We start from the raw sequence: 25,433 nt of genomic DNA on the forward strand, positions 1-25,433 counted from the left end.
GTGTGTGCATGTGTGTGTGTTGGGTAACATTTCTCTCTTGTGTGCCAACAATGCATGCCCTGACCTCTTTAGCAGGACTCCTTTCTCAGTGTGGGCAGTCTTCCCCTCTGAGGTTACGTCACACACACACACACACACACACACACACACACACACACACACCTACCTCAGACAAAGAACATGCTAGCTTACTGCTTGCTATACAACAGCAGATTCCCTGGGCTGAGAATTGCTCGCCTCATGCCTTCCTCTGTGGGACAGATGCATGCCTGTGCTTATCTCTGTCACCCATGGTGGATCTGGGACATACACAGCTCATTTGCATGCTGTCCCCCAGCTACTGCTTTGCTGCAGTCTTCATTCAGAACTGACCCAGAAACCATATGCCTTCTGTCAGCATCCATGAGAGGACGGCATGAGAGCCTGAAGGTCAGACAAACTCTCAGAGTCCTCAGCACTTGGGAGCACGATTTCATCCACAAACGCAAGTGCTCACAGCAAGGAGACCCAGTGTCCTTCAGACACGTCACAGGCAATTTCCAAAGGGAAAGCGCAGCACTTCCAAGATAAATAATTGATGATGTAAATTAAAAACTGCCCCACTTACTAGTATATACAGAAATTCTAACCCAGAAAATTATTTTAAGGACTTTTGATGTTATAATAATTTTTAAAAGCCTTTTAGAGATTTATTTATGAATTTCTTGCCAAGATTGGGTAACATGGTAATATTTTTTTTTTAATTTGGAGTATCTAAAATATGAATCAGAAAGAAAACTGCTACATTTAAGTCATAAGAGGAATTCGATTCTTAACTTACACAGATCTACTCCCTATGTGATTTCATCGTGTATTTTACCTTAAAAACACAGAAGCAATGCATGTAGGTGCACGATTGACCAACCACTTTACAAACCCTGGCGCTTGGTCCTGCCGCAGTTCCCAAATCCAGCATCTCTCACATCAATCTGTTAGCTTTTAATTTGGAAATAACTTCCTTAAGTAAGAAAGAACTCTGAACCTTTCCCAGTACCATTTGGTACCACTGCTGGAGTCAGTGCCAGCTGACCTCATAACGTGAAGAGTTAGCCTGCTGTGGCGCCAAACAATGAGATGGGAAAGCTAGGAATCTATTCTTGGCATGAGATTCAGAAAGCATCTACTCTTGTCTTTCGCTTCCAATCCTCTCTCCTACCTTCCTCCTCTTCTCCTCCAACAACTCACCCTCTCAAACTACTACAAGTTCCCTCAGAGCCTGAGAGTAAAGCCAGGTGGCACAGCGCCAGGCAAGGTACCAAATAATGAATGTAGAGACACCAAAACAGTGAGAGAACAAGAGAATGAGAAAGAGAAAAACACAGCTACGTTTTCAAGGCTGTGGCCATGCAGCCTCCACTAGAAGCACTGTTTGTAGAAACACATGCTTCACTCTTTCCCGTAGCAACAATCACAGCGGACTTGAAAGCAGATAACTCACTCTGTGGGTTAACGGTGTAATGGAAATATCATCACCTCTTAGCTAAAAATTGGGCTGCTAAAGAGAAAAATAACTAGTAACGCACATCTACTTAGCTCATTATCTCCAGCTCTACGCTGCCTCTGTTTCCTGTATTAAAACAGTGAGACCCCAAAAAGGCCAATTAACCAAGGACAACTTCTTTCATTGGTTTGCTGTAATTCCATCCTCTGTGTCTTCGAATTTCACTACTCAGATTCTCAACCGCTCTTTCTAAGTACAGAATTTCACAGTTATGTAACCCCGTGGCCAGCGTTGTGATTTTTAGGGCACAGTGTACGTAAGCGTCCAGGACCTTCTCCCCCACCTTGTTTCTTTCATTGTCTACACTCAAATCGCTGAAAACTAACTGGTTAAACAATCTCGGTGTAGTGCCTGGAGGTCTATGTTACAAGGTCAAAAACATACAAACAGCATCATCACCAGCCACGCACACTGACCACCACCTATGAGCATAAACAAGAGCGATGCACTGCTCATGGTTCAGGTGGTTGGAAGGCTGAAATCAGGAAGAGAAGGGGCACCTCATCCTCTGTGATGAGGACCACCTCCTGGGCTGAGGAATAACTTCTCTGTTCCCATGTAGCAGCAGGTAAGTTGGAAATCCTATTCACAAAGACTCCACTCTATGACTGAACACCTTCCTACTGCTAACTCATAAGCATTAGCGCCCCCAGGACCACCTGCTGCAACAATCAAGCTATTTAGGTAGTTTCTCCTACTCAAGAAGACCCACTGGGCTGGAGAGATAGCTCAGAAGTTCATAGCACTGGCTGCTCTTCCAAAGGTCCTGAGTTCAATTCCCAGCAACCACATGGTGGCTCACAATCATCTATGAGATCTGATACCCTCTTTTGGCATACTTGCAGGCATAACACTGTACACATAATAAATAAATAAATCTTTAAAAAAAAAAAAAAGAAGGTCCACTGATTGTCTGTATCAAGCACTACCCCCCACCCCACCCCCACCTTACTTAAAAATGTAAGGCCAAGGCAAAATGGCTGATGTGAGGCAGTTTCTGATTTTAGGGTTTCATTTTCAGAAGAAATAATGTGCATGTATTTTTTTCTAATAATAACACCTACCTAATATTCATATATCTCTACCCAATAATTTAATAATAATTAAAGAAAATGTTTAAAAAGAACAAAAATGGATCAGGGATGTAACTCAAGTGGTAGAGTTGCAACTTAGCATGCACAAATCCCTGGTACTGTATAAACTGGGTGTGGTGATGCATGCCTGCAATCTCGGCTCTAGGGAGATGGACACAAAAAAATCAGATCAAGGTCATCCTTACTGGGAATTAGAGGCCAGTCTGAACTAGTCTTTAAAACAAACAACAGAAGGGTGTTCTGGTAACACTGTTTTCTTTTTAACTTGATATACTTTATAATATTCCCTCATCTGTATGAGAAAAATTTTAATGTGGATAATAGTGTCTCCCCCACACAAATCAATGACAGCTCTAAAATAAAAATATTTTAGTTATTTTGTTGTTGTTGTTGCAGCTGCTGTTGTGTTGTGTTTTATTTGAGACAAGGTCTCACTATAGAGCTAGCCTGGAACATGCAGACCAGCCTGGCCTCAAACTCACAGCCTCCATTGTTCTAGGATTAAAGGTGTGAGCCACCAAACATGCCTTTGGAGTCATTTTTAAAGTTAACTCATAGCTGAGGGTGATGGTGCACACCTTTAATCCCAGCACTCATGGAGGCAGAGGCAAGAGGATATCTGTGATTTTGAGGCCAGCCTGCTCTACAAAGCAAGTCCAGGACAGCCAAGGCTACATAGAAAAGCTCTATCTTGAAAAACAAAGAAAGAAAAATTTACTTGTTACACACCAAAACACAACCTATTAATTTTGAAAAACCAACCAACAGCCAACAACAGGAACTTGTTTCAACAACTCTTTTGTGCTTCTATCAGTTCGACTCCGCATGGCAGTTAGTAGCCCTCTGTGATGTGCCCTGGCCAGTTGCCATAGTGAGTCTCTTAGTGGCTAGCCTGAGTGCCTGAGACTGTCATCTTGACCTCACACTGACCTTGTTAGCACTGGTAAAGAAGTCATTTGCCATTGTCAACCAGGTTTTCCTTTCCACCATGAGCTGTCCAAACTCTTCCTGAAGTTGATTCAGTTTCTGGTTAGAGAGCTGCAGTTGTTCCTTTTCTGGCAAGTTCTTTGACAGTAGAATGCCCAGGGCCTGGCTCTTTAGCTTCTCTACGGCTGAATTCCATTCCTACAAGAAAAGATTCTCTTGAGTGACTGCACACAGACCCTGGCATGAGTTGAATGCTTGTACTTCTGTCCCCAAATCCAAATGTTGACGTAGAATCCCCAGATGTGATGGTTTTAGGATGTGGAGCTTTGGAAAGTCATTAGGTCAAAGGGCAAAGCCTTTGTGACTAGGCTTCCCACCTCAACTTCTGCTATATGAGAACACACAGGGGAGTTAGTCTGCAAACCAGGAGAGAGCCCTCATCGGAACAGAACCCTTCTCTCTTCCTGACATCAGCTTTCCAACCCCCCAGAATTATCCAGAATCACAAGAAATGCACCACTATTGTCTATCAGCCTTCCTATCTATAACCTCCAGAATCTTCCAGAAGCATGAGAAATGCATTGCCATTGTTTATCAGCCTTCCTGTCTATAACCTCCAGAATCTTCCAGAAGCATGAGAAATGCATTGCCATTGTTTATCAGTCTTCCTGTCTATAACCTCCAGAATCTTCCAGAAGCATGAGAAATACATTGCCATTGTTTATCAGTCTTCCTGTCTATAACCTCCAGAATCTTCCAGAAGCATGAGAAATGCATTGCCATTGTTTATCAGTCTTCCTGTCTATAACCTCCAGAATCTTCCAGAAGCATAAGAAATGCATTGCCATTGTTTATCAGTCTTCCTGTCTATTACTTCAAGTTATAACTAAGATACCTACTTTGAAATCCCTGATAAGATTTGGGGAACATGTATTTGAAATCTATCATTATATTTACCAATCATAAAGTCTAATAAACCGTGTAGAAGTGAATGCTACATTGTGGGTTTGAGTACCAATGTGCAGTCATGATAGAAAAAGATACAGAAAACAGGCTCCAGAAGAAGAAATGTGAGCTGGGAGAATGACGGGGAGTGATGGATCACCCTAAACGCAGGTCAGCTCCTTTCCTGATGCCTCTAACTCATTTTGTCCTTGTCAATGGAGCAAAAACGTACAACAAACGGAGAAAAATCGCATGTCTGTGGCTATTGTTTTTGTGTTAGTCAACACAGAAAGAAAGACTGAGATTCATTATTCATCATAATATAAAAAAGCCCGTCAGAATGCAGTATTTTCTTCTTGATCCTAGTTTTATGTATTAATGTGTCACACTTAATGATATATATAAGCATGTCAGGAGGAGAAGTAGCTTTAGAGTTCTTAGGCTACTATGTAGCCTTGGCTGTCCTGGACTCACTTTTTTTTTTAATGTGGTATGAGAATTAAAACATACAACCAATAGGGAAGAAAATACAAGTTTGAATAAACTAGTATTTATGTTACTTTCCTGAGGGAGTTCAGCTTTCTTGAAATTGGAGCGATGCCAGATTTAGCTTCATAAAAACAGTAATTATCTCTAAGACGGCTGGCTGTCTTGCTGGTGTGTCTTCTGACACCCATCTCAAATGACATTGAGTAAAACACAGGGCAGTTCATGAAGCAGAAGAAATTTAACGTTAGACTTCAAGCATCTCAGCCTGGCTTTGTCCTGGCATGTCCGCTATGCAAGAAGTCCTGTTACTAAATTACATTCATTGTATCGTGTTGTATATAATAAGTCTAATTTAGGGTCATTGCTATTACAGTTTCCATAAATGGCATGCTGAATACTACATACCTGATACAATCGAGGGCTGTAATGAAAGAAGAAAACGTAGCTTCATTCTTTAGCAATACGTAAATTGCTATTTCATACAGCCATGCTATATTCTTATATTAGGAACTACGTTAAATATACATAAACAATATGGTGGCATCTTCAACAGCAATGAGTGGCGGGTCTTAAAAGTAAAAACTGTACATATTTTTTGGAACGCTCATGGAACTTGTTTCAGTATTTATTCAAAAGAAAACTATTTTGATTGAGGGCTATGAAGAGAAAGGAGGTAGGTTAAGGGGTTAGCACTGGAATTGGGGGGGAAGGAAGAAGAGTGGGAACAGCCTACTATAAATACGGCTTGTAACTGCAATCGTCAAAAAACCCTCAGATTCGGCGTATATTTTTCTTCTAGTATTTTTACAGACTCAGGCGAGCGTGTTGCCCACGCCGACATAACCGTAAGAAGGGCCACAGAGGCTAGTTCACGGTTCTCTGTGCCGTGCTCCCTCCCAGGGGACTGAGGAGACAGATCCCAAGTTTTCCCAGCTTCTCACTGACTGGGAAAGCTGTGCTCACAGACATGGGCTTTGTGCCACATGCATTCTCAAGATTTTTACAAAGGTCATCATGTCCCTACTCGAACAGACTATACTTCTTAGTGGCCCTCTCTAAAGCATGGCCAATAGCCCCACCCCACCCCACCCCTTCAACCCAGCAAAGGCATGCTGGGAAAGAACCAATGTTCCCAAAGTCACAGTCTCCGGCGCACACACCGGCCCTCACTGAGGATCAGCCCTACTTTCTCCCGTCAATCCTATGGTGACCCCCGTTACCTAATATTTGATCTCCATGAATGAATTTTCCGTTTTCCCCAGTTCTGAGCTAAGGGTGATGGGATGTTCCCCAACTGGGTTCTGTGTCCCAGCACTTCTCAAATGTCTGCTATGCTGGTATGTGCCCAGACCTTTCTAGAGGGTGATATCATGTGAAATACGTGGGTAAACATCCTTGACCAAGAAGCCCTTTGTGTGCTAATCATCTCAGGAGGTCCAACTGTCCAGGTACAATTGTGCTGGGAAACACAGCTGTGACTAAGAGGCCCTGAACTGCCTACCGGTTCGCCTGCTAACCCACTTTCCTTCTTCATCTCTCCCTCTCCCCCTCCCTCCCTCTCTCTCTTCTCTTCTCTCTATAATCTTTCTCTCCCTCCTCCCACCTGCCCTTCTTTCTCCTCTCTCTCATTTCTTTCTATTTTTTATGTACACATGTGTGCTGTGCTATGCATGTCTATGTATTGGTAGCTTTCGGCATGTTTGAATACACATGTGTAAGCACACATCTGTGAGTGTATGTGGAGGTCTGTGGTTGAGGTGAAGAACCATTTTCAATCACTCTTCTACTCTATTCATTGAGGTAGGGTCTCTCAATCAAACCCAGAGCTCACTGATGGCTGCTGCTGACTAGTCTGCTCTCTGGGCTCCACTGCCAGTACCTGCTTAGGCTGGAATTACAGGCCATTTGCATGCAGCTCTGGGGATCCAAAGTCCAGGATGATGCTCACATGAAATGTACTGTAGCCACTGAGCCTTCTCTTCAGCTCTGTCTTTCTTTGTACATTTAACTACCCACTCCATCCATCTCCAGTCTTTGTGCCATTATTTCTGTAACCCATTAAGATCTGTGGGCCAATTAATCTTGAACTCGGGAGAAGAAATACTTAATGCATGACGACGCAGAATAAAGCAGGTAATTTTTTGTAATTGGAAGTGACTAGAGCCTTCTGCATTCGTTAGTGAGAAGGGACCCTGGGGATTGCTTAGCATGCTTCGTATAAGGGAAATGCAGAAGAAATCAGAATGTGGAAAAATGGTTCATGGCCATCGTGTCTTCTGCTGGGCCACTTGCAGCTTTAGGATGCTGAACTGACTCCCAACAAAGGGCGACTAGCCCTGCCTCTCCTTCACAAGCGGGAGCATTGCGCTAAGTGCTTCTCATTAGCATCTCACCTAGGCTTCCCCCACCCCTGCAAGGCCCAAGCTGTAGTCCACAGTTTAGCCACAGGGAAGCTAGGGCTCAGAGCAATTATGCATTTGCCAAACGTCTCAGCACCAGGAAGGAGAGGAAGGTCTGTTCTTCAAAAATATTCCTACATCTGCCTTAAGGGTAAAATTTGAAAACCACGTGAGAGAGAATGTTCTGGCACAGAGCCACGTTTGTGGAAAGCCCCACTGTCACTTGCTATTTTGAATCCTGCTAGAAAGAGTGCGCCCTGACCTTCCAAAGAAACTCAAAGACCCAGGTTCAGCCTCTTATCTATTTTCACTCTTAATTACATTCTCACATGAACTCCGAGGGCATTAAACGAAGCTGGGTGCATCCACGCTTTCTGCTCAATCTTAGAAAATTGACTCTGTTTTCGTTGGGCAATTCACAGGCAGTTTCTGGTGCATTTCTATACCATTGTGATGATATATTTCCCTGGGCATTTATCTGAGGGGACACTTTTACTGTTTTATTTATTTATTTACTTTTGATATAAAACTTTTTGCAGTCATCTGAATCCATCACCCTTTTTAAAAAAAATGTAGTTGTCAACCTTGTCAAGGCTGGAAGAACCCAATGAAGAAAACCTTAGTTCGTTTTCGCTAAGCCATTCCCGCTGTCTCCTAAGTGTTAAATTTCTCACAAGGTTTCAGTCACTTTGCAATAAAGCATTTCCAGTATGTGTCCCCACCAGCAGAAGCCAAGGTCTGCCACCTCCCTGGCTTTCCAATTAGACAGAAGCGTGTGCATATTCCTGACCCGACAAAGCCGAGTGGCAGCCTGTGCTCCTGGGCTCGAGGTGTCTCTCTGGGCCACTCTATTATTTTCATTTATCACGCACAGTAGTAGCCCTTTTAAACTGTACCACTCAGTATTCCATTTGCCATAGAAATTGCTTCTCTAGGTTCCCTCGATGGAAAGGGCGCTTTAAAAGAGGATTAGTGTGACTAGAAAAGAAGGTGGAGCGATTTCTTTCTTTTATTTTTGTTATAGTCCTAGGCTAGATCTTCAGAGGAAGTCCTGGATTGCCACTAAGTAGGTTGAAAAAGCAAAATATGCTCACTAGTTCAATTTGAAAAGCAAAGGAAATAACAATTGCTGTATGTTTAATAAGCTTTTCCTCACACCAAACTTCCCCGCACAGGCGGGGATCTGATCATTTAATACCTTAGGATGCGTTTTCATTCTGTGCTTGACTTCAGAGTGTAATTTTGAAGCTAGAGGAGACGGACAAACTGCAATAGGGAGTGCACGTGTAAGAGACCGAGGAAGACTGACTGTGGCCATCACTGCCAAAACAAGATGCGGCAGACGCACATGTTGAGTGCACGCGCCGCTCCCCAAAGCATGGCCGATCCCAAGGCCACCTCATTGCGCGCAGACCGTTTCTTGTTCAGTCTCAAATCTAGGATCCCGTTTGGTTCAGCACCAGGAGGATTAACTCGTTGACAGAAAAATCAGAATTTTCCATGATTGCATTAGCAGATGGTACAAACAAACCTGGCAATTTCAATCAGAGAACATTTGAAAGTCGACTTTCAGGCATGTTTTTGAAAGAAATGTTTATGCTTTGGAAGGATGGCAGAAAGCAGGAAGAAAGGGCAAATTCTGGTTATGTCAAGTTGGACAGTAGCTACTTTGCAGCCCCCCCCCACACACACACTCATGCTCCCTTCCTAGCACTTCACACTGACCTGTACAACTGTGGGGTCACCATAGAGGGAAAAAACCTCCCTCACTGTCCACACATGCAGGACACAGTGCCCAGAGGCCGTGTGAACTGTGCCCTCCTGTGGCGCGTTCCCACAAAGGTATGGTCTGCATACAGAAAGAACTCTCTCTCAACTGTGCAGCAAAGAAACATGCAATTTAGCCTTCAGGTAGAGAATTCTGGAAATGAACAGCACGTGGGCCTGGAAGAACACTTTTTACTCCGAACTTGCTTAGTAACTCCAGGCAAAAGTTTTGCTTTAGGGGGTTCTGTTTCTCGGGCACATCGATGTTGGTGCCACCGCTCGGCGGGTACTCCTGCCCCTGCAGTGGTTTGTGTTAACTCAATGGCTCATCCACTGTGCTTCACATTCTGGTATTTGAAGTGCTCCCCAAATTTGGTTTATTAGCCTAATTATTCATAAATAACCCTGCTGGGACTCGACTGATATGCTTTCATTGAAATGACAGATATCCCCAAATGAATTTCTGATTATGAGCTAGACTGTTTTTCTGTCATCTCAACAACAACAACAACAAAGCAGCACTCCCCGCCCCCCAAAACCCCCTGCTTGGAAGTTGCTGGTTTCTCTCATTCTCCCCACTGTTTGGCCACTGAGTGGAGCCCATAGCTCACCGGTACAGGGCAGGTGATTGCTGCTGGCTCTGAAGCCAACAGCTGTGCGGCACAGTAAAGTATGGAAGCCAACCGTAAACCCTATAAAGCACACGATAAACAAATCTCCAGAGAAGTGGCAAAACAGCAACAAAACAAAACAAAACAAAGAACCCAAGTAAATCCACTTGTTCTCCCTTAGTTTTAGGATTTTAATTATGTGAGAAATTGTGTGTGTGTTGTGGGGGGGGGGGTGTTTTCCCAAAATTTCTGTTCTCTGAGAATCACTGTTTGTTTTTCAGTGTCTCCTCTCTGTTATGTTCTTTAGATTTCTTGCCCTTCCTCAAACATTTTTTCCTAGTTGATTATGACTTTATTCAGATTTGTGTCTCCATTTTTAATCAAAATTAATAAAAGCCTGACTGGCCAAAATATTTTTATTGGAAATAACTTATCTACGATCATTTTGGCCTATAGGCCAGTGAAGTAGTTTTATTAATGGCCTGTAAGGGCTTAGTGTTTCCTTTGTTAGAGACCTGCTGGGGTCACCTTGAGGGTCTAAACATACGCAAATTAACCATAGGGTGAAATTATGAGCTTGTGATTTCAACATCATATAGAAAATTCCCCTACATAAAAAACAAGTTAAACTAATAGAGGGGAGGTTTCTATTGTGTTTTGCCCACAGTTTTCATTAGATAAAAACTAGAACAATGGTTGAAAACCCATTAATATTTTCTGGGAAAGTTGTAAGAACATATTTTTGGTTCACTTCATATCCATTGAATCATAATTTTTACAGCTAGAATGGGAAAGTTTTATTTTCAAGCAAGAATACTTCTAACCAGTCAGATGCATGACTATCGATGTAGAATGTTTATAAGGTTCTAAGGAACAGGTGACAAGTAGCTTAGAACGCACTATAATAATGCCAATAAATGAAGGCAGGATTGTAAAATCATGGTAGTTTTAGCATTAAAACTCAACACATTTGATTCTTTAAAAATTAGGCTATTGCCTAAAATTTAAATTCTGTTTTATAAATCCTGTAAGATTTGAAATGGACCGTGGAAGACACAATGACAAGCAAAATCCTTGTCTTTATTCTTGGTGAGTGACTCACATTGCAATCCATCATATGTTAAAACATCTCTGATCCAATGTTCACTATCACATGACTCACGAAGAAGAACCCACGCACCGGGGTCGACTTCATTCTCTCTTCCTGCTGTGGATTTAAGGGGGAAATGCAAACAAACAAAACAAACAGACAGATTCTTTTTTAGGACTTTCTTTGCTAAGCGTTTCTGAAAACCTATATGGTTATTTTAAACTTTTCCTGTAAAACTTTTATAGTTGTGGGTAGAGGGCTTATACACTCTATCTTTGTCAGAGGAACAAACCCTGTCCTCTAACGGTACGGAAGCCGTCATCACCCCTTCTCCAGACGAAAGTAGCCAAGACTAGAATTTCACCCAGGAACCTCCCTTTCTGGAGGCCCTGATGCAGTTGGTTACTAAGTACAGCCGCAGCACTCTTAATGTATTCTCCTCCATCTGGGAAGTAGCTACAAGTGACGCTGGGATGGGCAACAGGTTGGTACCTCTCACAGCGAATGGGGAACCGTCTGAGAACATTCTTCAGCGCCTCTTAGGGATAGCGGACTAATTTAAAGGGGATTGTTGTGAGCACAAGTGGGAACCAAGCAAATGCTCAATGGAAAGTGCCCATCCCTTCAGATTAGAGAATCTGAGGCGTGGGCAGGCGTGCCAGCTGGCGAGCTTGGAGGTGGGACTGGGTAGAAGGTGAGGGGTGGTGCTAATGGAAAAGACAGCCCTGCCCAGAGCAATAAGTCAAGGCGAGGTGGGGTGAGGGGGTGTGGACAAGCTCAGCTGGCCCTGAGCAGGACTTGCACACGCATGCATGTTCCACGGGCAGAGATGTCTAAGATGAGGCTCAAAATCAGAAGGTCAGAGTGGTCCAGGCAAAGGAGGACTGCAAGGGGTTAGAAGCGGAAATGACTGAGAAATGAGGGAGGGGTTAGGAATGAAGTCAGGGCTGGAGAGATGGCTCAGTCGTGAAGAGCACTGGCTGCCCGTCCAGGGACCTGGGTCTGATTCCCAGCACCCACACAGTACCTCATAGCTGCCTATGACTCCAGTCCCGGGGGATTCAACAGCCTCCTGTGGCATCCGTGAGGCACTAAGCACACATGTAGTGCAGACACACATACATGTAGTGCACAGACACACACATACATGTAGTGCACAGACACACACATACATGTAGTGCACAGACACACATACATGCAGGCAAAATCACCGATGCGCAAGATAAAAATGAATACATAGATACAAAATGAAACAAGTAATTAACTCAAGAAATTTGCAATGCTGATTTAAATAAAACAAATTTCAGTAGATCCAATTAAAACAGTCATACCAGTCATTTCAGAATCTTCCAGAATGATGAAGGCGCACAGAGTCAGGCCCAGACTTAGTCGTATAAGCAGCCAAAGAACGGAATGGAATTTGTAAGACAGCCGCTCAGGACATGGCCACCAAACAAGGCATGGAACCCAAGAACAAAGGAGACCAGGGAAACTCACGGCTGGCAACCAAGTGATCACCAAGTGCATGTTACAGTAACACAGAAAGCGTGTGGCGGTTTGGGGCACGACCATGCTAGGCACTAAGGAAATGCCTCCGTAGGCAGCCACTTAAAGTGGACTCTGTTCATGGTTACTGTGTGCTTATGCATCATTAAAACCACAAGAAGGCCTGCTTTGTGGAAATTTCCACTTAATGGTCGGCCAATGACGAAGAATCAGGAGGAAGAGGAGAAAGAAGGAAAAACCAGAACCCGACACAAAAGCAACCAAATCCTCCCCTGGGCTTTTAAGCAGAGCAAGCTGAGGTTCCAGGACGCAGCAGGTGGCTCCAGCTTAGCAATTACAGACCGCAGTATTCTGATTTTTGGGAACTCAGCTCCTTCTAAAACAAGTGTATTTCTTAGGGAGTTTTTTAAAAAATTGCAAGTTTCCCTTGGAAATTAAAAAGGATATGGCTCGCTGAGCTTGAAACTAACCCCAAGTAGAGGCAAGAATCGGGTTACCAAAAAAAAAAAAAAAAAAAAAAAAAAAAAAAAAACCAGAAAAAAAATCTTGTTGTTTTATGGATTTTCCCAAGGCTCATTGGCAAATTCAATTCTATTTATACAGATTTGTGACTGTTAGTGATGAAATTGTTTCCAATTTATGTCCTGTGAAAAATGACATCTGCTTATAATTGGAAAGTTCATTTAAAAATCAGGCAAGTAAAACAAATTATTCACTAAAACGAAGACAGAGGAATTGAGATGAACGGACGCAGGTGTCTCAGTGTTGGGAGAACTCAGCTAGTTTTGCCTTGAGACAACTCAGATTTGACTCTTAACCCAGACGAAGCAAAGGAAGCAGATTCTCTCCGTTTCAGGGTTTCCTTGACAGTCATCAGAAGTGATTGTGGCCTGATTTCAGGGTGGAATGTGCTTCACTTCCACCGTAACTTTATACATTTTGTCATCATCACTGAAGGAAGTCAGGGAATAACGGAGGACTGACTAATGCGACGCGACGGTGGGTTCCTCTGTATAAAGTTAATACGTGCAGGAATGGGAAGAAAACATCCCACGTGCTTGTGATTTTGGATAACCTGAAACCTGGCTATTTGAACTCCGCATATTGCCTCACACCTCCTAAAGCACCAGGAAATAAATAAGTAGTTCCTCTTAAGCTGAATACTCCATTTCAGTGGTACTCATGGAGGATAATAAGGAATTTTCATTCATAAAATGCATTCTGGTCGTGCTTCTCGCCCCCCCCCCCAAATCCTTCCAGTTCACCCCCATCCCTTGCCTTATTGTTAAAGGAACAGTAAGACATTTTACGTGTTCATCTTTTGATCTTCAATCACCTGCATAGTGGGTCTGGGGTGGGTCTGGGGGTGGGGGAAGGGCTGGGACAGCAAGCAGCAAAAGGAAATCAAGGCCTAAGCCTGAGCAATCTTGCCCACAGCCTCAGAGACTAGAGATCTATTTAGTTGTAAGAGCAGGTGGCTGGGAGGTTAAGAGCACCTGTTGCTCTTGCAGAGGACCTGGGTTCAGCACCCAGTACCCACGTAGTGGCTCACAGCCAGCTGTCACTCCAGCCCCATGGGATCCTGATGCCCTCTTCTGACCTTTGCCCTCTTCTGACCTTTGCCCTCTTCTGACCTTTGCAGGCATCAGACAGACACAAGGTGCACATATGTGCACGCAGGCAAACATACATACATCTACCAATCTAAGCAAATCCACATATCTGTATATCTAAACATATATCTACATATCTAAACAAATACCCTGTGCTTCTGAAAAGTCTAAAGAAATGCAAAGACAATCTCTGAGGATGAACCAAAAAATTTTAAAATTGTTAAGATGACAAGGCTAGGGGCTGTAGAGATGGCTCAGTGATGAAGAGCACTGACCACTGTCCCAGAGGACCTGGCTTGATTCTAGGCACCCACACAGTGACGCTAGTTCCAGGGGATCCTATGCCCTCTTCTGGCCTCTGTGGGTACTGCATGTCTGTGGTACCCAGACATGCATGCAGGCAAACACCCATACATATAACATTAAAAATAAAATAAAATAAAGCCGGGCATGGTGGCACATGTCTTTAATCCCAGTACTCAGGAGGCAGAGGCAGGTGGATCACTTTGAGTTCGAGGCCAGCGTGGTCTACAAAGGGAGTCCAGGACAGCCAAAACTACACAGCCAAAACTCTGTCTCAAAAAAAACAAAAACAAAACATTTAAAAAAATGTAAAAAGAAAAAAATAAGAAAATACTCCTCCAAATATTTGGAGATACAAAGTAATTTTTGCCAGGATCTTCGGAATGATACTTGAAGAAATGGAAAGTTGATATTAATGTTCATTTGAAACTGTAATTGGAATAGCCAAATGTTCTTTAAACAAAATCTTGAGCCTCTCAAATATGTCTGTCAGATTTACTGGGCCAGAAGGCTGAAGATGGTGCTCCAACATTATAGAGAGTTTTGGGTGACTGTTAGGCAGTAAACTGTCTCTATCTTTTTTTAGTTTTACAATTAAGCTTAGTTGGTTAGGGGTTAAGATGTTTTTAGATCCAGATAAAAGTTTTAAGTTAGTAGAGATGAGATATTATGGATATTGACTTCCATTCAGAAATTTAGACCCAACAAGACAGGAAAGATGTTTACTTCAAGGTTGCCAAATACGAATAGCCAAATCACTATGAATGTAACATTTATATAATTCCTGATTGTCTTGTGGTTCTTCCTGCTGTATGTAGTTTATCTGATTTGTGTGTAATAATATAAATGCATATGTTAAAAAAAAGAAATATAATAATAAAAAAATCTTGAAATAGAAACAAAGTAAGAGACCTTACACTTCCAAATTTCACTTTTTTCTTTGAAATTAAAATGATGTGGCACATCAGCATAAAAGACACACAGATCAATGGAGTAAGGGTGAGAACCCAGAAGTAAGCCCAAACATCTGCGGCCACTGATAGAGGTGCCAAAAACCTTTAATCAGGAAAAGTGCTTTATTTAATTCCTGACAACCACACGAGAAAGAATGAAGTTAATCCTCTGCCTCACGCTATACACAAAAATAGGCTACATACAGAATAACGACCTAAATACAAAAGCTGAAGCTACAGCATTCTTTGGAGGAATGCATCTTTGTGACCTTGGATTTAGCAGACGTGGCACTAAAAAGCATAAGCTCAGCATTACAAATAAGTTGGAACCTTATCAAAATTACAAGTTTTTGTTCCTGGAAGGATGCTATGGATAAAGGGCTTGTATGAAAGTTCCCTCATGGAGACGCACATAGTGCATAGCTACCGTGCGAGAAGGCTGCAAGGTCACTAGTTACCAGGGGAAATGCAAGACGTCGCCATCAGCCAGCACACCGCACACACTCGGGAGGGGACAACAGCGAGTGCTGGGGTGAACACTGGAAACTGGAGCCCTTGCGTATAAAATGGTGTGCATGGAAGACACTGAAGTGAGTCAGAGACAGCAAATAGCACCTACTACTACTACACAGACACAGACACAGACACACACACACACACACACACACACACACACACAACACACACGTGCGCACTCACACAAAACATGTACATGAATGCTCACTGTAGCGGACAAATGGTACAAGTGACCCAGATGCATGGATTAAGTTGTGTAGTATTAGCCATACAATATTTCTCAGCCGTAAGAAGGATGCAGCATCACACCGCAGTGAGAACACACCCGGCAGAAACCAAACATAAAAGGTCAGTTTATGTGAGTTTACTTAATACATACAGAGTAAACAAATCCACAGAGATAGCAAATCAGTGGTTGGGGCCTGGTGGAGAAGGGCGGATCGACTGTTTAATGAGCCCAGTGGGACCTTTGGGGGCCATGGAAATTATCTGTGACACATAACATTGTAAACTTAGTAAACGTCACTAATGGTGAATTTTATAGTCATTTTTATCTATTTTGCTGCCATTAAGAATTCCATATGCCAAGCGTTTTTGCTGAACACGGTTGCATTTGAACACATTTAATCCTTAAAACGACTAGACAAGTAAGTAGGCTGCAATCACTGTTCATCTTCATGTCTTACACTTATTCCCAGTAGGAAATAAGCGCCCACGTACTATGTGTGGTGTTAATTTTCTATGATTCGTTTTATGTATTTTTTCACAAAATAAAACTGTATTATTCAATTAGGAAGGCATAATGAGAAACAGGTTATAAAGAAGTCGCTTACATTGGCTGTACAGGTGGTAATTATTCATGCAAATTATTCAAATAAATTTGCAGGAAATTCTACTTTACTTCCTTTTCTCATAGTAGAGAGCTTCAAGCTTGACTTTTTCCTCTGACTAGAGTTTCTGTGGGACCCCAGCACTGGCACTTTTCACATGATATTCTGATACTATTATTTATAGGAACTTGGGGCCAAGATCAAAAATCCGGTTTGTGAAGTCAACCACAACTGGAAACTATTTTCAATGACTTGGAAAACCCAGCTAGAGGATGACTCACGCAAGATGGTTTTAATCTTGAAGCTGGTGGGTGCACTACTGTGTCAAAATGTGGGAGGTGGTATTTCTGCACATCACGTTCAGTCTGCTTCTCAGGACGGTACAGACTGCTGCTGCTGAGAGTCATAATACCTAACCATCATATACTCAACCGTAAAACCAGGGGTTGAGCAGCCATGCCTGAATAAAACTGCTAAGTCTGCTGCAAATCTTAGCATGCATACAGGTCTTCCCAGGGGGAACTGCTACACATAGCCTCTGGTTCTAGGTTTGATGGGAATCTGGGGGGGACACTTGCAGAGCATGCCTGTAAGTCTCCTTAGACGCTGCGGGTGAATAACCCCCAGCTCCAAAGAGACCCCGACCAACCGACCTCTAAATTCACCTGTTTCCCTTGGGTTTCCAGAAGGATTGTCTTCAGGCTCATTCCTCAACTGCTCTCATGCAGACCGCAGAGCAGGCGGTCAGTCAGCTCTCAAACTCCAGAGCTTCCCAGGGCGAGGGCTGAGGGGTACACAGGTGGGAGGAGGAGGCATCACTAATCACTAACGGGGAGCGCATGCTTGTTTTGTGGGGCGTTCTTAGCGTGAGGGTGCCTTTTTTGTTGTTGTTTGCTTTCTGGTTTTTCTTTTCTTTTTTGAGACAGGATTTCTCTGTGTAGCCTTGGCTGTCCTGGACTCACTCTGTAGACCAGGCTGGCCTTGAACTCACAGCAATTATCCTGCCCCTGCCTCCCCGATATTAAAGGCCTGTGCCACCACGCTCAGCTGGTGCCTTTAAAAAAAAAAAACTAGACTTGAGCCAAAAAAATCTATTATTTCTGTATAAAATGGTAAACCCAGTGATGCTAGATCTTTAAAGGATATTTTTTTTAATTTTTTATTTATTTTTATTTTATATAGATGGGTGCTTTGCCTGCATGTATGTAAACTATTCACATGAGTGCAATGCAAGAAGATGGCACTCAAGCACCTGGGACTGGAGTCACCAACAGTTACAAGCTGCCAAGTGGGTGCTGGCAACTGGACCCTGGTCCTTTGCAAGAGCAGTAAGTACTCAGAACCACTGAGCCACCTATACAGCTCCTGAGAGCTTTCAGGTTTTAGAGGAGCCTGAGCGCTCTTTCTTTCTTTCCTTTCTTTCTTTCTTTCTTTCTTTCTTTCTTTCTTTTATTTAAAAAATAAAACCTCAGCCGGGCATGGTGGCGCACTCAGGAGGCAGAGGCAGGTGGATCGCTGCAAAGGGCTGAAGTGAGTGGAGGGTTGGCGGCCGGGGAGCCCAGACCGGTTGTAGACATCTAGAACATGCATGTGATTCCGACCTCTAAACCTGCAATTAAACTTCGGGGTGTTGGGTTGACTCATGACGCCATTCATTTCAAATCATCATCCCTGTTTGCTATTCCCTTATCAGTTACATTTGTGAAGGGAAAATACTTTTTCTGTTAAGTAAAGACGGCCGAGCTGAAACAGTGACTCACGTTCCAGGGTTCTATTTAAACACCCCTCAGCTTAACTCTTTCGGCGTACCCGGAAACTTAACTGATAGCTGTGGAAGTTACTCCATTTCTTTGATTTGAACATATTTGAGCAAGGGGCAGCAGTCACATTCCTGCAGTTTCTTTAGAAAAGACAAGACCGACGACCCATGCCACCCAGCTCCCCATGGCTCAGTCTCACCGTGGGAAGCGCAGACACCTGCCTTCCCCATGAACCTGGCCACTTCCGTGGGTTTCGGTGATGACCCCCACTTGTTGCCGGATTTCTGATCAATCCCCTTAGAAAGCGGCTTCCCCATTGCTCTCCTCATGCTCACGGACAAACGTGAGCCCAGAATGCAGTGTGCTGATTCCCACTGGGGCGTGAAAAACCGAGCCCTTTCTCGGGGGAATGAGATTATTAAAAACCCATAGACGAAAACTATCAGAAAGTTTGCCAGAGGAATGGAAAAGTACACATCACTTTGGGACAACTGGTCACAGGTACAGGCCTGCACAAATAGGCTCTCCAAGACTTCCTAAGTTTCCTCTTTGTGAAAACGAGGCACTGAGAAGTCAGTCCAACGTTTTAAGTGCTGTAGCAAGAACTCAAGCTCGTTTGTTGAATTTTGACTTTGTTTCCAGCCCCTCCCCCACATATGTAGATAGATATGTAGCATGATAGTCCTTTGGCCCCAGAACATAGTGTGCTCAGGAGGATGGGGAAGAAAGAAAGGGTTAGCAAAGAACCAGGGACATTCTGCTTCAGGGGTCCTCTTATATAGAGACTCTGTCTCTTTTAAAACTGAAGACCATCAAGAGGGCAGAGGAAAAATCTCTAAGTGGCAAAGGCCATTGTGGCCCCCAGCACACCTAACACCGTGCACAGAGCTGCTCTGTGGCCAGCTAACGGGCATGAACTCTCTGGCCCTGCGTTTGGAAGGGCCCACGCCTGGCTGTGTGCACTGGTAAGCTGAAACTCTCAGTAACGTGTACAGAAAAGCCTTCAGAGTTTCATTTTGCCCTGAGGATCACACACTGGGGAGCTGGTCCTTTCTGTGGGTCCAGAAATTTGGGTAAGGCATTCATTAGGGGGCACTCGATAGCTAGTGAGAGTTGCAGTCGCTTCAACTGGGAACCCTAGGAAGGCCGAGTCTGCTGGAACTCAGTTCTCCAGCCATGCCACCAGCATTGCTGTGTAAAACTAGGGTGTCTGTGAACACATGAGGGAGGCCCTGATGAGACCAGGCCTCAGAGGAGGCAGAGAAGATCCTGGGACTGTCACCTGAGACCCCAGCCACTCAGTCCAGCTGCATGCAATTCTTCCCCTGCTGGGTGTGTGAAAATAAACAGGAAATGGAAGGTTGACTGGGATCGGAGGAAGCTTTCACGAATCCTTGCCCATGCTGGGACGTACTTTTCCAGGATGCAACTGTAGATAATGCTCGCCTATGGTTCTGTAAGAAATCCTGATAAGCTCCTAGGTCACCAAGATGGACTTGGATGGAATAGCACTATGTCTCCCCAGTAAATGGAACACAGCGATGTCAGGGGCCTGTGAATTGATGTGTAGTGTAGTCTTTGCTACTTTTTGGTTTCTTCTTTTTCCCACCTTCACCCCCCACACCAGTTTCATCCCCTAACACTAGATAAGAGAGAAACAAGGATGGAGGGGAGAGAAGAATTAAGAAAATCCCTGAATCTAATTTCTTTCCTTTTGTTTCTTCTTTGACCATGACTACTAACAAACTGCAACAAACCTGCTTAAATGACCAACAGTCACCAACCCTGCCCCTCCAGGCCCTGATGTACCCTCTGGAAAGTTCCCAGAATTCCGAACAGCGCGCGATGCATAGATTATCTGCAGGTGACAGATAGAGAGCTGCAGGTGGAGCACAAATCGTGGTCAGCTGCTTCCAAAGCAGACAACATCCTTTCACCTGGGGTGAAAATGAAAGCACATTCCTTTTTTTTTTTTTTTTTTTTTTTTTTTTTTTTTTTTTTGCTTTTCTTTCTTTAAAGATTTATTTATTTTATGTATATGAATGCTCTATCTGCATGTACTCCTGCAGGCCAGAAGAGGGCATCAGATCACATTATAGATGGTTGTGAGCCACCTTGTGACCGCTTTTTTTGTTTTTTGAGACAGAGTTTCTCTGTGTAGCCCTGGCTGTCCTAGACTAACTTTGTAGACCAGGATACCCTCAAACTCACAGAGATCCGCCTGCCTCTGCCTCCCAAGTGCTGGGATTAAAGGCGTGCAACACCATGCCTGGCAAAAGTGCACTCTTATAATATTTCTGTGTTGCTGTTGTTGCTGTTGTTGTTGTTGTTTTAAAAGAAACCAAAATCCCAGAATTCTCAAAAGTGTCACTACAGCGTAGTGTGATGTGGTCTGAGGTAATGTTAGTGATCGAATTAGAATATTCACCTCAGCCAAGGAGTTCAGGAAAATAGGAATATCTGGCAAGTTGCTGCCTTTGAAATTGCTGCAGCTTGCCGATTTATTTCATTCAGTTAATGACGACAGTGGTGGAAAGACACAATCTTATTCATCTATGTTTCTTACATAGTGCATTCATGGCACTCTTTGTTTTATAGTTTCCAGTGTGAACTGGAAACAATGCCAGGCACTGTACCCTCCCAGAACCAAGGTCACATGTGAACAAACATAAAGTCTAAACCATCCTCAGGGCTGTAAGGGAACAGAATAACTTCACAAGCACCATCCCCAAAACTCTAGATATGAGCATGCTGGCTTTGTTTCTGTTTAAAGGCAGCTATCCCGTGCTATTTGAATCATGCCTGGTCCTTGACACATGATGATATCAATAGGATCATACTCATTGCTCAAGTCTGAGTTTGATATACACAGAATAAATTAGTGTATAACTTCAATGAAAAACCTTAACATGCAACAGAAGCTGAATTTTTAAAAAGTAAGCAGTTGTTACAGGGTAACTTGTGCTTTGTAACTGCATGTTTTTAACAATCAGTTCAACATTGAAACTAGACTTTGGAAGTATATATACTGCATACAGTATACAATATACTGCATCATTCACCAAAAGGTGGCAACACAACCCTAAGAGAGTATTTAAGACTGAGTAAATGCAACCCTCTCCCACAAGCCTTCCATAGCTCTCAAATGAGTCTTTGGCTAGTCTTCCCCACTTTCCGGCACAGCTCACAAGTGTTCTACAGCCTTCATGACTTCACTAAACCTGCGACTACTAACCACCCACAATGTTCTGGGTAAGGTGACCGCAGTTCCCTGTGCTTGGTCACCGAGATAAGCTTTACTTCTCTAAGGACCACATTCAAGTGGCTCCCTGGCTGGGAGCCAGGTTTTCTTGCAAAGCAGGGGAAAGTGAAGCCGGTGCGGGAGCTGGGGGATGAAAATGAGGGCAGTGATGAAGGCAAGTCTGGGAATCTGCAAGGTGGCAGTGTGGTGCACAGACATCAACAAAACCAAACCAGCACAGAACCATTCCTTAGAAATATGGTGATGCTTATCACCAAAGAGCTGGGACCTCGGGTTGGATAGAATAGAATTCCAGGTCTACCATGCATAAGACATAACTTTAATGAGGCTGCTTTCTATCCCCAAGCCTCTGATTTGTTTATTTCAGTCAAATCAAATTTTTTTAAAAGATAAACTTCTTAGGGTTTCTGTGATCCTTTAAATAAAGCATATCTCATACTTGATGCGAAGTCAGGTAGACAATAGTTAGGGTGTGTGTGTGTGTGTGTGTGTGTGTGTGTGTGTGTGTGTAAGATGCTGTTAATCTAGAAGTCATTGAACAGTGAGTGGCCTTACATAACCCTCCAGTGATCCTTTCTATGAAATTAATGGGTTTTTGAAAGCTAATGCTTCTTTCTTTTGGCTCCCCTACAAATTGCTGACTCAAGCACATTTCAAAAGCAAGCCTTGCTTGTGTTTTCCCCTTTCATGCATCTTACCTTTGCTTTGACCATCAGGTCCTCCTGCTTACGGATTAGCTCCTTGTTGTCCGAAAGTGACGAACCCAGACTCTGTTCCTGCAGATCTCTTATTGTTTTCTGAAACCAGCAAGACACCTGGGAAAGAGGCGAGAGGAAAGGACCAGTGTTTTAAGTGATCGGAACAGAGGATTTAAACTCAGAAATAATAAATACTGCAAACTTTCGAAACAAAGCATTTCAATTTCTTTCTATATAAACTAACATATATGAAGTCGGTATCATCCAGACTTTTAATTTTCTCTTTATTTCAGCCTCTAAATGCTTAACAAATCCACCCCCTCAAAAAAGCATAGGGATTGCTTAGCAGCTCAGTGGATCATAAAGCCAGGGGGAATGAACCAGGATCTTCTCCAAAAGTACCAGTGTGTTCCCATGCAGCCCATAAATGCTGCTTTCTTTTCAAAAATAACTTCTTTCTCTATATAAATGTGAATTTGAATATAGTTACATAGGCCCAGTTAAAGATATTGAAAAGCATATGTGGAGTTTTCCTAGTATACAAAAGAAAATACAAAAGTATTTCATTTGCTGTCACTGGTGGAAATCTGTATTAAGAAACTAAATGAGAACTTTATTAAATTCCTCTGTTATTGTGAAAACATGACTAAGATTCATAACACATGACACATGGTGCCAAGGCAACAAGCATTATAGAATGTGAAAGCATCAATAAATACTTTCTTACTTTCATTTTTTAAATTAATTAACTTTGGGGAAATGCTGACCTTGAAGCCAGAGTCTCACATAAACCAAACACGCATTGTGTCTCTAAGCCCCTGAAGCACTGCATTTTTGGCGATGCCAAATTTTAAGAGACACCATAACTTTATGTGAGACTTCTGACTTAAGACTCCTGAACATAGAACCTTCCTTATATCCATTAAGCAGATTACAGCTAGATTTTTACCATCTGCTTCTGTATGCTATTATCCCCTGAATCATATCATAATGACTAGGGTTTTTGTTGTTGTTGTTGTTGTTGTTGTTGTTGTTGTTTAAGCGACTGCACTGTAAACTAGCTCTGTTGCTAGTTCGGTTGAGAGCATCATCCTTGTTTTTCTCAGTAAGTCCACAGCAAGAGCAATATTATCATAGAAACGTACAGAAAAAGTAAATGAATTTGGAGAGCCGAAGCAGTTTATCTAGAGACAGATGGTAAGCAGCAGACGAAGGGTCGGCCCCAAGTGTACATGATTCCAAAATCCATGCTCTTCCGCTGAGCCCTGCCATGATGCTCATGTGACCTGCAGTCTTTCAGCCCTGTTGTCTAGGGATATTTCTGCCAGCCTTGAAAATGAAAGTTGGCAGCCAGTTCAAAATGGTGGGCCCAGCCAAGAGTCATACTGTGTCTCTCCTCAGCCTCAGTTATCTTGTCTGAAACAGCCATGGGCTTTCTTCCAACTCCTGTTACAGGAAGGACCAACTGAAGCAGGAGGCTGAGGGAAAAGGGTGTTAGGTGTAAAGCTCCAAATTGAAAATGTCCCTCACAGATGGCAGAGGTGGAGGATCACCCCCATTATGGTGCCTTGGGGACCCTCTGGGAGCTGATGTGGCAGCTGATCTTGAGAGCAGAAGGTCTGAACCCACGCAGCATTTCCCAGCAGAGAATTAGGAAATACGTTATGGGGTAGCACGGTTTCCCCAGCTTACCAAAGCTTTGCCCTTTATCAGTACGAACAAAAATAACACGTTTACTCTGTAGTTGTTTTTTATGTGAAACACACCTTCTTCATAATATTTGTAAACTACATTATTTATATTTCATATGATACATATATATAGTATTTTTATATATTTATGATTCCTTTATATACTTACAATTCCTTGAAGCCATTTTATCTGGTTGCCAATTAGAACTAGATGTTAAGTACAGTGTGCATGTAAGAACCCACAGAGGGCGCTTAATGAGGAACAGCAAAAATGCATTTTTTAATAAAATAATCTCTCACAACAGTACCAGTGAGTGCGCACAGAAATGTGACCAGAAGGATGCTTGGGGGGCAGGGGGGTCCCTCAAATAGATCATGAATATGACCAACTCCCAGAGACGATTTAGTGGCTGAATACTAGAAGTGGTTTCTATTCCTAGCTGAGGTTGGCGAGGGGGTAGACCTCTCAAGAATGTCTTATCGTGGGACAGCTAAGATGGAAGCTGAGTGAGTGGACCATGGGTGCAAACAGATGTTCATTAATCTCCCCAAACAGGTGAGAAGCCCGAAGCCCCAGATAATCTTATTTAATTTGTGACTCAAAAATTTGTCATCTAACTCCTGCCAGAGATGATGAAAGCTCTAGGAGGGAGTGAGCTGCTGCCATTTATTTATTTATTTATTTATTTATTTATTTACTTACTTACTTATTTATTTTGACAAGGATCTTACCCTATTGTTCTAGTTGGCCTGGAATTTGATATGAGACCAGATGGGCTTCCAACTCATAGAGCTCTGCCTCCCTCTGCTCCCCAAGTACTGGGATTAAAGCCGCTCACTACTGCAACTGCCTGTTTTGAATTTTAAATGGAACTGACTGACTTCACCCTGTAGATATGGCTGACACAATTCCAGCCCTCAAAAGCTACTATTCCTATTGGGCAATGCTTTGTAGGTAGAAAACAACGGTGATATTTAGCATCTTTTGTCCACTGTCTTTCAAGACATGTCTTTCAAGAGCTACACATTTTTTTTTCTGACCAGACGCACTTCAGGCAGAAGCACAAACAAGTTGGTGTAGCTGGATGAGGTGAGTGGACCATTGTTAGCATGTTACGTCTTACCATGAGGCATTCAGACACATGTGCAGCCTCCTAGACCAGGCGTACCACCTGTGCTGTGAGATGCCCACAAACAGGCTCGGAGTCCTTCTCAGGCTAAAATAAGACAGCCTAAGTAACCACAATACTCTGATACCCAGTCAGTCAGCCATCCCACAGCGGTTACTACAGACAGCTGCACAGCTATTCCAAGGGTTCTTTCGATAAGCTTTTAAACTGCAGCAGTTGCTGTCCAAAAAGCTTCAGTGATGAATCCAGCCAATGTGCACTTCTGCAAATTTGTGCCACAAAAGGAGGCACGTGGGAAGGAAGCGAGAA

The 25,433-nt window shown here is 43.1% G+C and overlaps 1 protein-coding gene across 4 annotated transcripts in view; it reads right to left on the bottom strand.

The window, feature by feature from the left end:
- The window catches only part of CCDC141 (coiled-coil domain containing 141), a 160,796-nt gene that overhangs the window by 79,607 nt on the left and 55,756 nt on the right, over window positions 1–25,433 (bottom strand). For all 4 annotated transcript variants that reach the window (XM_084800292.1, XM_084800293.1, XM_084800291.1 and 1 more), the window contains 2 exons: window positions 22,304–22,420; window positions 3,565–3,759 (listed from right to left, as the gene is read on the bottom strand). In XM_084800292.1, the coding sequence (XP_084656418.1) occupies window positions 3,565–3,759; window positions 22,304–22,420 (312 nt within the window). The remainder of the gene's footprint in view (window positions 1–3,564; window positions 3,760–22,303; window positions 22,421–25,433) is intronic.

Source organism: Acomys minous (assembly GCF_964271855.1).
Source record: "Acomys minous genome assembly, chromosome: 10".
Taxonomy (NCBI): Eukaryota; Metazoa; Chordata; class Mammalia; order Rodentia; family Muridae; genus Acomys; species Acomys minous.